General features: G+C 45.3%; 1 protein-coding gene across 2 annotated transcripts in view; it reads right to left on the bottom strand.

Moving 5' to 3' along the window:
- The window catches only part of SYN3 (synapsin III), a 459136-nt gene that overhangs the window by 75208 nt on the left and 370195 nt on the right, over positions 1 to 13733 (bottom strand). For both annotated transcript variants that reach the window (XM_060305487.1, XM_060305486.1), the window contains exon 7: positions 706 to 768. In XM_060305487.1, the coding sequence (XP_060161470.1) occupies positions 706 to 768 (63 nt within the window). The remainder of the gene's footprint in view (positions 1 to 705; positions 769 to 13733) is intronic.

The raw sequence follows: 13733 nt of genomic DNA, 5'->3' as shown, positions 1-13733 counted from the left end.
CAATCAGAGAATTGTGCATGAACTGATGACATTCCCTGCGACCCCCTCCCTCACCTGGCCTTTAAAAATGCTCTGCTGAAGCCTTTCAGGGGGAGTTCGGGGTTTTAGAGCAGGAGCCACCCGTCCTCCTTACACTGGCACCTTTACAATAAAAGCTGCACTTTCCTTCACCACAACCCAGTGTCAGTAGATTGGCTTTACTGCACGCGGGTGAGCGGACCCAAGTTTGGTTCGGTAGCAGCGTCAACTGTGACTATGTAAAATATGTTATTTCCTTTTGTAGAAACTGACTCCAGGGGCTTCCTCCTGGGAGCCATATGCATGTGCCACCTTCCAGCTGCTAACGCTGCAGGTGATAAAGAGATGAGTAAGACATGAGCTTACACGTAGCTGTGGAGATGATGACAGGAACAGAAGAATCACCATCTGCAAAATGCTTTACACCTATTTCTCTGAATTCACAATGACAGGAAACAATTAGCCAGGTAGGGTTTGGCTAGTATGGCCTGAGCTGGAGAGATGCTCCGTGGGAGCTCAGAGAAAGGTGGGCTGGGGAGGAGAGGGAGTGAATTTTGGTCTCCTCTAATACTCTGATCTGGGTGGCTGGGCTCAGGTGGGGGTGATGGGGGATACAGGGAGAGGAGAACAGGTAGTCTGGGGAAGCCGTGTGAGTATTAACATAAGCGGAAGAGCTGCTTCTCATACCTTTCCCATTCCGGCGTGGGCGTGTCCCAGCTTGACCACCACAGGGAAGTGTGGGGCTGTGAGCTGAAAGAGACAAGAAGAAATTACTCATTAGCATCCCAGAGCATCACCACCAAGACATTGTTCACTGCCTGTTCTGTAGAAAGGTATGGTCATCTGATATCACCAGCAATCCCCAAAAGAATGCTTGGACAGATGGTCATCTCTCTGTGGCTTAAACACCCTAAATGACATTGCTTTCAGCTTCCAAAGGAAGCCCCGAGCTCCTAAAACCAGGCTGCCCGGGGCATCCACCAACCTGGGGAGAATGCAGAGCAGAGCAAACTGACTGGCTTCAAATCCTGGCTTTACCACTTGTGCAACCTCAGATAAGCTACCACATGGATCTGTGCTTCAGGGTCCTCATCTGTAAAATGGGGATGATGAGTATCCATCCCACAGGGTTGCTATGAGGATTAAATGAGTCATTACATGTGAAGGCTTTACATTGTAAACATTCAATGAATGGCAGCTTAAATATTCCTGTCTTGGCTCTGCCTTGTGTGATTCCCAACAACAGCCTTCATGTATCTGGAAACTCTCATTCCCTCCCCCAAGCTCTCTCCAGGCCACGCTGTGAGTTCTCTTAATGATAGTGGTCATGCTACAGCACAAGCATTTATGGGCTGCGCTGTGTGGGTGCTGTCCTGAGCAACTGCCCTGGGTCATCTCCTTCAGAGAGCAACGGGGCAGCAGCCTGTCCTGGTTGGTTCCCTGTTGCATCCCCAGCCATTAGAACACTGCCTGACCCAGGGAAGGTGCTCGATATGGAATCTGTGCCTTAATCAGTCCTCTGAGCAAGACCTACGAGGCATGCATGCCTCTCCCTGTGATACAGAGGAGGAGAGGGGCTCAAATGGTTAGGTGCTCCCCCATGCCCACGCTTACTCAGCTAGCAAGTGAGGGGACCAGGTTTGAACCTAGGCTATGCATTTCCTCCTCATTCTGTTCATGTGTTGTTTGAGATGGGTTTGCTTGGTGTCTAGAAATATACTTGGAATTGCTTGAGGGCAAGGGTTATCCCTTCTCGTTATTTAGTAATAATACCACTCCTCTGACTTGAGCCAGCCCTAGCCAGAGGTAATCACGTCCCACTCTCTGTGCTGTGCAGTTGTCTCTTCTGGTGCCTGTCACTCTGTCCTGGATTGCCCCCCGACACTCTGGATGCTTTGAGAGGAGGAACCCAGCTCTTCCCTCCTGGTGCCCAGCACCTAGTCTGACACTTAGAAGTGGCTGTAGCTGCGGCAGAAGGGTCTGCTGTGGGTCACAATCCCACGGGATGGACCTCATCTCATTTTACCACCACAATGGTCCCATGAGGCGAGCAGGGAAGGTATTCTTGTTACCATTTCACAGGCAGAAAATTGAGACTCAAGGAAGCTGCTGGGAAGGGGTGGCACTGGCTCTTGAACTTAGGTCTGTCAGACTTCAAGCCTGATGTGAATGGTTTCCTCTAAGACCTAGTACAAGGGCTTCCTGCAGTAGGTGCTGAATAAAAAATTTTCTCCCTGATTTCAGGCTAAAATTTATCATATCCTGGTGTCTAGAGTTAACAAATGTATCTATTTAAAAAGGAGCAATATTTATTTTTGATTCCAAAAGCAACATGTACTCATTATAAAAAGTTTGTAAAATATAATAAAGTTCTATGTTGTTATGTACAAAGAAGACAATAAAAATCACCCTCAAAATTTGAGCAGTTTTGGTGTATTATCTGGTGGTCTTTGTTTTTTTTTTAATCTAAATTTTTTCTTTTGATTTGTTCTGTTCTCACAAAATTGGGAGTATGGTGCATACCCAATTTTGCTCGTTGCTCTTTCCGCTTAATGTTATAAGTGGTAAGCAATTCCTGGCAGTATTTCACATATGAAAGAAGACTTAAAGAGCAATATTGTGGACATTATCTAGCTTAAGAAATAAGCCATTGTCCAAACAGTTGAAGCCCCTGATGTACTTCTTTCTTACCAAATTTCCTTGTATTTATTCATATTTTAACTATTACATATGATTCCCAGTCAATATACATTACACGTGTTAAACTTTATGTAAGTGGCATCAAAAGAACCTATTCTTATCGGGAGATTGGGATTGACATATATACACTATTGATACCACATATAAAATAGATAACTAATGAGAACCTACTATATAGCACAGGGAACTCTACTCAGTACTCTGTGGTGACCTAAATGGGAAGGAAATCTAAAAAAGAGGGGAGGGCTTCCCTGGTGGCGTAGTGGTTGAGAGCCCGCCTGCCGATGCAGGGGACACGGGTTTGTGTCCTGGTACGGGAAGATTCCATGTGCCGCGGAGCAGCTGGGCCCATGAGCCATGGCCGCTGAGCCTGCGCGTCCAGAGCCTGTGCTCCGCAATGGGAAAGGCCACAACAGTGAGAGGCCCGCGTACCACAAAAAAATAAATAAATAAATAAAAAAGAGGGGATATATGTATACATATAGCTGATTTACTTTGCTGTACAGTAGAAACTAACACAACATTGTAAAGCAACTATACTCCCCTAAAAAATTTAAAAAAAAAGAATCTATTCTTTTTTTAAATAATTTAAATTTGACCCTCTACTTTTAAAAAAATCTAAATACATAAGCTTTTTAAAAAATGTATTTTATTTATTTATTTATTTTTGGCTGTGTTGGGTCTTCGTTGCTGCGTGTGGGCTTTCTCTAGTTGTGGCGAGCGGGGGCTACTCTTTGTTGTGGCGCGCGGGCTTCTCATTGCGGTGGCTTCTCTTGTTGCAGAGCACGGGCTCTAGGTGCGTGGGCTTCAGCAGTTGTGGCTCGCAGGCTCTAGAGCGCAGGCTCAGTAGTTGTGGCACACGGGCTTAGTTGCTCCTCGGCCTGTGGGATCTTCCCGGACCAGGGATCCAACCTGTGTCCCCTGCATTGGCAGGCGGATTCTTAACCACTGCGCCACCAGGGAAGCCCCCCCACCCCCCGCCAAAAGAATCTATTCTTTTACAACTTTGGGGTACATTATGTTTGTGAGGCTCATGTAAGTTGACGTATAGAGCTCAGATTTATGTTTAACTACTGCAAAGTATTCCACTTTACGAACACTTTGCCATTTGTTCATTTCCTGCTGATGAACATTTAGGTGATTTCTGTTTTTTCCAATTATAAACAATACTAGCAGGGGAATTTCTCCAGGGCACACACACCGGAGCAGAATTGCTGGGGTTGGGCAATGCTTGTCTCAGCTTTGCTAGATATTGTCAAATTGCTCTCCTAAGTGGTTGTACCTGCTTACGCTCTCACGGACAGGAAAAGAGAGCCCAACACTTGAGGTCGAAAGACTTAAATTTTACCAACCCAAGGGCTATGAAGTGGAATGAATGGGCGCATTTTCACCAAGTGGCTGTTGTTCCCCGGCAGCATCGTCACACCCAGCCATTCACCCACAGACCCTAGATATCGACTCCCCCTCCCCCAGCAGTCCAAGAACTGCCCAGGTCACTACTGGGGCTTCATCTCCATCACATTTTAAGGTGAAGCTTGAGGTGAGGGGAAACGTTGTGCTCTCTCTTCCTCTCCATCCCTCCCAGCCTGATCATTTCACCACACGCTGACAGGTACTGGAAAGAATTGAATGTTGGAGTTAAACTTACTCTCTGTTTGACCTTGGACTAGATATTTAACCTCTCTGAACCTTAGTGCTCTAATCTGCAAAATGGGGACAATAATGGCCAACTCACAGGATAACTGGGGGAAGAAGAAATGACATAAAGAATGTAGGGTTCCCCTGGTGGTGCAGTGGTTGAGAGTCCGCCTGCCGATGCAGGGGACACGGGTTTGTGCCCCGGTACGGGAAGATCCCACGTGCCGCGGAGCGGCTGGGCCCGTGAGCCATGGCCGCTGAGCCTGCGCATCCAGAGCCTGTGCTCCGCAATGGGAGAGGCCACAACAGTGAGAGGCCCGCGTACCGGTAAAAAAAAGAAGAAGAAGAAGAATGTAAAGCTGCTTAGCACCAAGTGGAGGTTCAAAATCAAAGTGTGAAGTAGAATTGAGAGGAGGAAGGAGATGATTCTAGCTTTGTGAGGCAAGGAGAGAGATAAAGGAAGGTTGGATGATGGAGGAACGAGAGCAGAGGCTCTAGCTTGGCAGTATCTGATTAATAGCCCGGGAGGGAGTGAAATGAAGCCCAATGAGGGAAAATCAGGGAGCTACACCAGAGCGAGTCATCAGAGGTGATTAAAGCTTGGTAATTTTAATCTGCAAGAACCTTAGTAATCTACTTGCCTATCCCCCATGTTACCATGATGCAGCAGGTAGAATTTCTAGGAATGCTCCCCAAGATGTCCTACCCTAATCTCTGGAGCCTGTGAATGTGATGAGATTGTCATACAACGATTGTTCTATTATATGCACAGGTGACCGTAAAATAGGGAGATTAATGAAATTACAATGAGCCCTTAAAAGCAGAGAACGTTCTCAGGCTGGCGGCGGAAGAGGAAGGCAGAGAGGTTCAAAGCATGAGAAAGACTCAACATACCATTCCTGCTCCAGGAGCAGCCCCTGGCTGATAGCCAGCAAGGAACTGGGGGCCTCAGACCTACAGCTGCAAAGAACTGAATTATGCCAATACCAAGAATGAACTTGGGAGAGAACCTTGAGCTCCTGAGGAAAATGCAGGATGCCAGCACCTTGATTTCAGCTGGATGAGGCCCTAAGCAGAGAACCTTGTCACGCCATCCCAGATGTCTGATATACATAACTGTGAGACAATAAAGAGGTGTTCTTTTAAGCTGCTAAATTTGTTAGAGCAGCAACAGGAAACTAATACATGTGTCCTCTTAGATGCTGAAGCCCAAAGAGTGAAGTGATTGTTTTCATGCCACACAACTGGAGAACCGGTCAAGCTCATGCGTTTTGACTCTTAATCAAGCCCTCTCTCTACCCAGGCACACTTCCTAGGGATATGCATCTCTGGGATACAATATATGCTCCTCCCTAATCATAAGAATCAATAAAATAATATTAAATCTAACCAATTCAGTGGGCACTAACTGAATGAGAACTCTGTGGCTGGCTCTGTATTTCATGCTGTGCAGGACACACAGAAGATTGAGACAAGATTTCCTATCTTAGAGAGATGAGCTATGCAATGAAAGACCAGAATAAGCAGCATGGTGGGTAAGTCTGGGCAGGTGGAGTCATGAGCTAGTCTCCATAGGAAAGGAAGACTCAGTGAAGGATTCTGAAGGATGAGTATTTTGTGGCTGGGTGGAGGGAAGGTTCAGCATTCCTCAAGGGCTGAATGGTGTAGAGTCTTGTGGTCTTCTCATAAAAGGTGTAGAGATTCTTCATGAGCTCTAATGAACAAAGACTCATAGGAAGGGAGGATTTATTTTATGATACTTAATATGAGTCTATCATCAATGAAGTTATTTTGGACGTAATTGCTAAGTGGAATGATATATTTGAACTGAGTGCCCTTCTGTAACACTTTTAAATGAAATTGGAGGAACGTATTAATTGTCAAAAATAGTGGGAGTAGAAATTGCATCTGGATTTACAGGACACAGAAAGTCAATCTAGAAACATCTGAGAATTTACAGTAAGGTATTTCAAAGAAAGCATTTTGAGAATATGTTTAAGGCAATGAATTTTCCTGATACCAGGGGAGAGTTTCCTTTGCCATGTTTTGCTTTGGTTGAGAAGAGCACTGTTTTTAGAACCAACTGGCAAGGCTCTGGGCTGGTGTTGGGTTGAGGTAGAGGCAATGTGAGGCCAGATTACCGGGGGCCTTCAAAGCTGAAGGGAAGAATTTAGGTTGCTTGAATGGGCTGGGGATATAGCTCAGTTCTGGGACACGAGCGTGACCTGTAAGCTGAGGGAAGGTTAAATTGTATCAGGAGAGGCTGAAGGGCCAGAGACCAATTTGGAATTAGTTACAACCAACACGAAGTGCCACTGGTTGGGCTTGGACTGGGGTGGGGATGGTGGAGAGGGTGGGGGCACTCCCAAGAGTTCTTCTTTTTTTCAAGTGACACTTTTGAAAAATAGCAATATTTTCTTCAAATGACCTTAGAAATTCAAGGCTAGTTTTGTCTACGACTTCAGCATCTAGTCAAATCAGTGTTTACTTTGGCCCACTTTACTTTATAATCCTCATTTAGATGTCCAATTAAAAAAAGGGATACTCTGCAATAATATTAGAGATAGAATTTGAAGTTTATTCACCTAACATTACACCGTAAGTTTTCTCCTATTTTGCCACAATCTTTTTTTCTTTCTTTTTTTTCTCCTTATATCATTTCCCAGCCCAGGTAACTGATCTCACCTTCTTGGTGATTTCTGCCCAACACTTGTCATGCTCCATCTTTGCAAACGTGTATGCACATATATGGTTGAGGTGGATTTTCTTTTAGAAATGGCTCTTTTCACTTCACATCACACCATGTGGACCCCCTTCCCCATGTCAGTAGCTACACTCCTGACCCAATAGTTTCAATAACTTCACAATATTCCACAGGGTACATGGGCTGCAATTCTTTGGCCATTTTCCTATAATGGACATTTGTGTCATTTTCTTTCTCTCTCTCTGCTACTACAAGGAAGACCATTGAATGTTTTGTACACATGAGCTTGTAAACTAACATCTTATTATCTAGTGGCCAGGCCAAAAGCTTTTCAAGGGTAGAATCAGCAGAATTTGGAGGCATTCTGATAGGTCTCTGAAGTCATTTGTTAGAGCTCAAGAAATGTCCATGGTATTGCACACTGGGTGAGTCTACCCACCACATGCTCTCCCAGGCTAATGACAACTACACTTACTGAGTGTCTCATAAGGGCCAGGGATGGTTCTAGGTACTTTATATATGTGAGCATTCTTCCCTTTCCCCATGTGATAGATAAGGAATCAGAGGCAAGACATCTGTCAAGGTCAGGCAGTTAAGAAATGGTAGAACTTCTCCACTGCCACCCAGGTCTTCTCCCCACTTTTTCCCTTTCCTTCCCCAAGCTGTTCAAATGGGTTTCAAAGGCCACTCTCATTTCCACTCATCTGCGACATGTCAGCCCCTCCCCGAACACAGACAGGTCACAGAGAACAAAAAACATCTTGTCGGCTATTTTCTCTCTTCCCTTCCCAACAATAGCTTTATTTAGTTCCCCTGGGGATGGCGAGGCCTGCACCAGTCTCTCACAGGCTCCCTGTCCCCGCTCACATGCCCCCGGGGGCTCCAGAGTTCAGCACTGCCCAATGGCGTGAGAGACCTGACATCCTGTTAGAAGGGGCAGATCAATTTTTGAAACCAGAGATCCCCACCCTGATAAGGGCCCTATTCAAAAAGTCTCCCAAGAAACCAAAATAAGTGGGGGTAGCCCAGTGCTCATGCTGGGCGTTCTCTTGGGGGGTTGGAGTCGGGGCAGTGTGAGCCCGGGAAGCGGAGAGCTGGGACCTGAGTGGCCCGGTGCAGTTTCCCAGTGAAGGAGGCACTTCCTTCTACATTCATGACTCTCTGGAGATTTAAATACGTAGTGTCTGGTCCTGGCTAAGTGATGGAGAAAACAAGGCCTGGAAGAGTCTGGAGGAGGAAATCAAGGACCAAAAACAACTGGGGAGATTTCAAGGAGGAGCTGGGCCTCCATTCCATGCCTTGAAGCTCTGCCTGATCTAGTTCTTGCCTACCTCCTCTGCTTCATCCTGTGTTTCTCCCTCCTTCCCACCCCAACTTCTGTCTACAAGCTATGTTCCAACCCATGAGCCTTTCACTTCTTTACCGAATGGGCCACATTCCCTCCAGCCACAGGGTCTTTGCACATGCTGCCCCTTTTCTCCGAAAGATTCTACCTAGCACTCTTCTAGGCCACCCCTTTTCATACTTGAGGTCTCAGTTGAAATGCTCTATCCTGAGAGAGTGCTTCCCTGGCCACTGGTCTCACGTAGGTGCTTCCTGTAGTCTTCTTTATCACACCGTGAACTCTCCCTTCATAGAGACAGCCACTATTTGTAATTGCACGTTTATTTCTTTTGTGTCCATCTCTCAACTCCCCTGTAGGTGCTCTGACAAAACAAGGTGCTTTGCATGTTTTGTTTACCACTGTATCTCCAGGCTCCATCCAAGGCCTGGCATACGGTAGACTGTGTATGCAGTGTATTTGTTGGATGGGTGTTACACAAAGCCTTCCATAACAGGGAGAGATGTCACACACATACAGGCAGAGTCAGACAGAATTTGGGGAAAAGCTGTTAATAAAGTTGGTTTGCATAGAGGCTTGTTGGGGAAGCAGTGGGAATTAGGGTGAAAATATGGGCAGTGGCAAGCTTGGGGGGCCCTTACACCAGAGGAAGGAATTCAGGACGTATTCTGTGGTCACTGGGCAGCCATTGCGGATTTGGGTGCAGAGGGTAGACACAGACAAAGCAGGTTCAGGAAGACTCTTCTGGAGGCTGTGTTAACAACAGTTCCCACTTTTGGAGCACTTACAGTATACCACGCGTGGTGCTAAGCACTTTACATATATCGCCTCATTTAAATCTCTTGACCCTTCTATGAGGTAGCTCCTATTTTTAGCCCCATTTTATATACAAGGAAGTGAAGGCTGAGAGAGGTGAAGTTTCTTGCCTAGGATCACTTAGCAAGAAAGGGGAAGAAATAGGATTTGGCCAGAGCCCACTGTCCTGCTGCTGCTTCTGGAAAATCATGTTATCCATCATCGAGGGCTTCCATGTGCCTAGAACTGTGTCTACTCACTGACTTTGTTGGAGAGGGTAGGTGGAGGCCAGCAGACTCCTTAGGACATGACTGGCTGCTGTAATAACCAAGCATCTTGGGACATGGTGAGCAGCATAAGCTGTGGAGCCAGAAAGTCCCCAGATCTCACGTCTAGCTCCGACACCTATGCTTATGAGCCCTTGGGCAGCTCACTGGCCGCTCTGTGACCCAGTTTCCTCATATCCCAAGTAAGATCACTTGATGAATTGACATTATAATAGGTGTCTGTCACTAAATGGTCACTGCCAGTGAAGAGGCTTAAATCAAGTTTGGGGATGTCCAAGGCCTGGCACATAGTAGGACAGCAGTCCACACTAGTTCCCATTCCCTTCATATCTGTGATCTCAGGGACAAAGTGACCAGTGTGGGTAGGGGGATATCGAAGCCTGATGGACAGAACTCAGTCGTTCCTGGGACACAGGAATGGGAGAGAAGGGGGGTGATGCCATATTGTCAGCAGGAAACACGATGAAGCTTTGACAGAAATGGAGCAGCCCAGAAACAGGGCTTGTTACAGGCATTTAAAAAGATTCATTTAAAAGAGAGAACAGAAACATCCCGATGGCTGCTTGATATGTAGTATCTGACAGAATCTCCTTGGAGTTTAAGCGCTGCACACCAAGAAATTTCTGTCTGGCGGGAAGAAAATGGACAAGATGACCTTTGACAATCCTTTCCAATCCTTTAATATTGTGACATCTATAAAATACCACCTAGGTGACTGAAACATGTCACGACAAAACTCCTGATCACAGCTTACAGGGCTCTGTGATCTGGCTCCAGCCTCTTCCCCCAGCCACATCTTACCCATGCTCCCCCATCAGCCTCTCTATCCCAGCCTTACTGGCTCTCTTTCTGACCCTGATACTAGCTTTGTTCCTTCCAGCCACAGGGCCTTTGAACATGCTGTTCTCATTGCCTGGACCACTCTCCCCGCTCCTCCTTTCCATGCATCAGATCACAGCTCCAATGTCACTTCCCTGAGAAGCTGGCACTCACTTTCCTGCCTAGGTCATGGCCCGCTCACCTCTGTTTCTTTCTTAGCACTTTGCCATTTTAAATTTATCTGTATGATTGCTGGGCAAGAGTCTGACTCCCTCACTAGCCGGTAAGCTCCGTGAGAAGCTGTGGGTCTGTGTCTGCGGTTGCTCATCACTGAACCCTCAGGCCTCTCCTGAGTTACAGACCTGCCTCCCGAACCCTGCCTCAGATGGTCCCACAGGCACCTCCAACCCAACACTTCCAAGCAACCTCATTAACTTCCCATCAGAAAGGCTCTCTCCTCTTCCTATATCCCGACCTCAGTCAATAGTCCCACCACTCACCCACGTGCCTGAGATGGAGGTCCCGCCTGCCTTCTCCCTTTTTGTATCTGCCCTAGACCCAGGTCTGGCATATAGGAGGGGCCCAGGAAATGTTTGCTGAATGAGGTCTGTGGCCTCACCGCCCAGCTTAATGCTCTCTGCCCTTAGAACCCCACCTCTGAACTCTCTGCATCACCTCCTCCTATTTTAGTGTCTCTTGGAAAAACACTGGTGGCATATTTAGAAAAATTAAACTAAACCTGCCCTACCAAAATACAAACATTCCTTTCTCTTACATTTCCTGTTTCCCTGAGAAATGGAATAGTCAAAAATAAACACACAGATAGGATGGCACTATTTGTCTGAAAATGCACTTTTCTTGTTCTCACCCCTGTGATGTTGATGGCATCGAACAGGCTTGGGCTGCCAGCTCTTCTCCCATGAAGGTTCTCCTGGGTGCTGACCACAGTTCGGACAACATCCCAGCAAAACCGTGGCTCTGGGAAGGGTCTGAATGATCCAAGGTGCCAAAGACCACCCTGGACTCATGGATATGCGCAGCCATGTGATTTTAAGTCCCCTAGGTTTTCCATCATAATTTACTTTTATTCGCAATCTTGTTCCAGATCCATCTCTAGGTGTGGAAAAGCCCCCTTTACAATCAGATGATCCCTAACATGGAAAATTAATTACTTCAGAAAATGGCTAAATAATAATTGTGCTCCTTCAGTGTCTGCATTTCTTTGCTTCAGTTTATGTTCACACTTAATGTCTTAAGATTAAAGGTAAATGTAATATTTTGGTTAAAGCTACCTTTGTTGACGTTGCATAGAACTTGCTTACTGAGGGCTACAAGCAAAGGGACATATCATTTCCTCCGGTTCAGGGAAGGGCTATTCGTGGAATGCCATAGAAGGAGGAGGAAGAGCGAACGTAGGCTTTGAAGCCAGACAGAGGAGCTTAAATACTGCTGTATCACTTCCTATTGAAGCACCTTTGGACAACTCAGTTCTCGGGTGGTTCTTTTGTAAGTGGGAATAGGCATACCAGCAATTAAGGTTATTGTGAAGATATGAGTTTGTATGTAAAATACATGCTACATATAGCTGGATTCTTGGCCAGAAATTCTCTGGGGATAATTTGAACTAACATTCATTTAAAATCAATCTAAAACCCCCAAATTACCCCCTGATGTAGTCATGGATTTTTTTTTTTATTTTCAAAAGTTTTCCTTTTTGTACTATGTATTATAAAAACCTGCTCTGAAATTATTCTAAAAATTATCATTAAATTGAAATAATGGATTGACCTGATATTCCTTATCTATAGAATGACTCTGTACTTATTTTCCTGTGCAGAAATGTACTCAAACTCTGATGACTGCACGCTGCCTGGTTTTTTATCCTGTAAACCTTGCATAACATTTTATTTAATACTGTGAGATCTGACCTACCACAGTTGCAGTGATGGTGTCTGACTTTTTTTTTTTTAAAAAACAGTTTAATTGAGATAAAATTCATATACCATAAAATTCACCCATTTTAAAGTGTACAACTCAGCGATTGTAGCATATTCACAGAATTGTGCAACCACTATCTAGTTTCTGAACATTTTCATCGCTCAAAAGAAACCCCATACCCATTACCAGTCACCCCCCATTTGTCCCTCCTCCCAACCCTTGGCAACCAATGGTCTACTTTCTGTCTCTATCGATTTGCGTATTCTGGGAATTTCATCTGAATGGAGTCATACAATATGTGATCTTTCGTGACTGGCTTCTTTCATTTAGCCTATGTTTTCAAAGTGCCTCCGTGTTGTAGCCTGTATCCGTACTTCATTCTTTTTTATTGCCTAATAATATCCCATTGTACGAATGGTGCCTGACTTTTAAGTACATCTTGGAATGGGCTAGATGTGTATCTCCAGTGACTGCAAACCATGAAGGCAAATGAATGTCTTAGCAAATTTTAGTGAACAAGGATAATACTTTGGCAACACCATGGATCTGAAATAAATATAATATCCAGTTGGGCATCTTATGAATTTATAATACTTAGGAAGGAGGAGGATTTTTTACTGGTAAAGTGACACTGGCTTGCAGGGATTTGCATCCTGTGTGTGCCAAACCTTGTCTGCCTCATTCCCCACTGTTTCTTCAGCCCTTACAAGCACAGGGCCTGAGCCAGATCATTACTGAAATTTGTCATCCCGTGAACAAGTTGATAAAGACAAGGGCTAAGAGGGAAAAATGTCTAGGGGCCAAAGAAGGAAGTAGCAAGAAATACCAGTACTGGGGACCCATGAGCAGAGTAAGAGAGAGAAAATTATATCTGGTGCTCGCTCCCCCTTACAAGACCACTGCCCCTTCTTGTCTGTAAACCACCTTAATTTTCCAAACCGTCACGGCTAACTTTGAAGCCATTCAGAGAGGAAGCTTTGAGGTGTGGATTTTACAATCCTACCAAAAAAGCTGAAATTGTGATTTTGCTCATATACATTCATTTTCACATTTATTCATTTGAGCTCCATGAGGGCAAGGCTAGTATTTATTTTGTTCATTGTTTGCCGAGTACATAGCAAGTGTTCTGTATTTGTTGACTGAACTTATTGAGCGAATGGAGAAACGCAGTGATAAGAGCTGTATAAATCTTGGGTGCTGTTATTATTACCACCACCATCATCATTGTTACCTATAGACTGAGCTGCTTTTAGAGGTGCCCTCTCTCCTGTATTGTCATTCTAGGTGACTGGTTTTCTCTTGGTGTCTCTGTCCTTATTTGGGCCCCACTAGAGCACTGCCCTTTCTTTAGCTCCTCCTTCTCATTTCCTTCTATCTATGGAAGAGGCTGCAGAGAATAGTGAGCACTTAAAGGTACAGGTGGCCTGGGCCGAGTACTGGGCTCTACCACTGCTGAGCTGTGTGTCCTTGGGGAAGTTACTTTATTTCTCTG

This window comes from Globicephala melas, chromosome 10 (genome assembly GCF_963455315.2).
Source record: "Globicephala melas chromosome 10, mGloMel1.2, whole genome shotgun sequence".
Classification (NCBI taxonomy): Eukaryota; Metazoa; Chordata; class Mammalia; order Artiodactyla; family Delphinidae; genus Globicephala; species Globicephala melas.
This window is presented reverse-complemented; position numbering and strand designations above follow the sequence as displayed.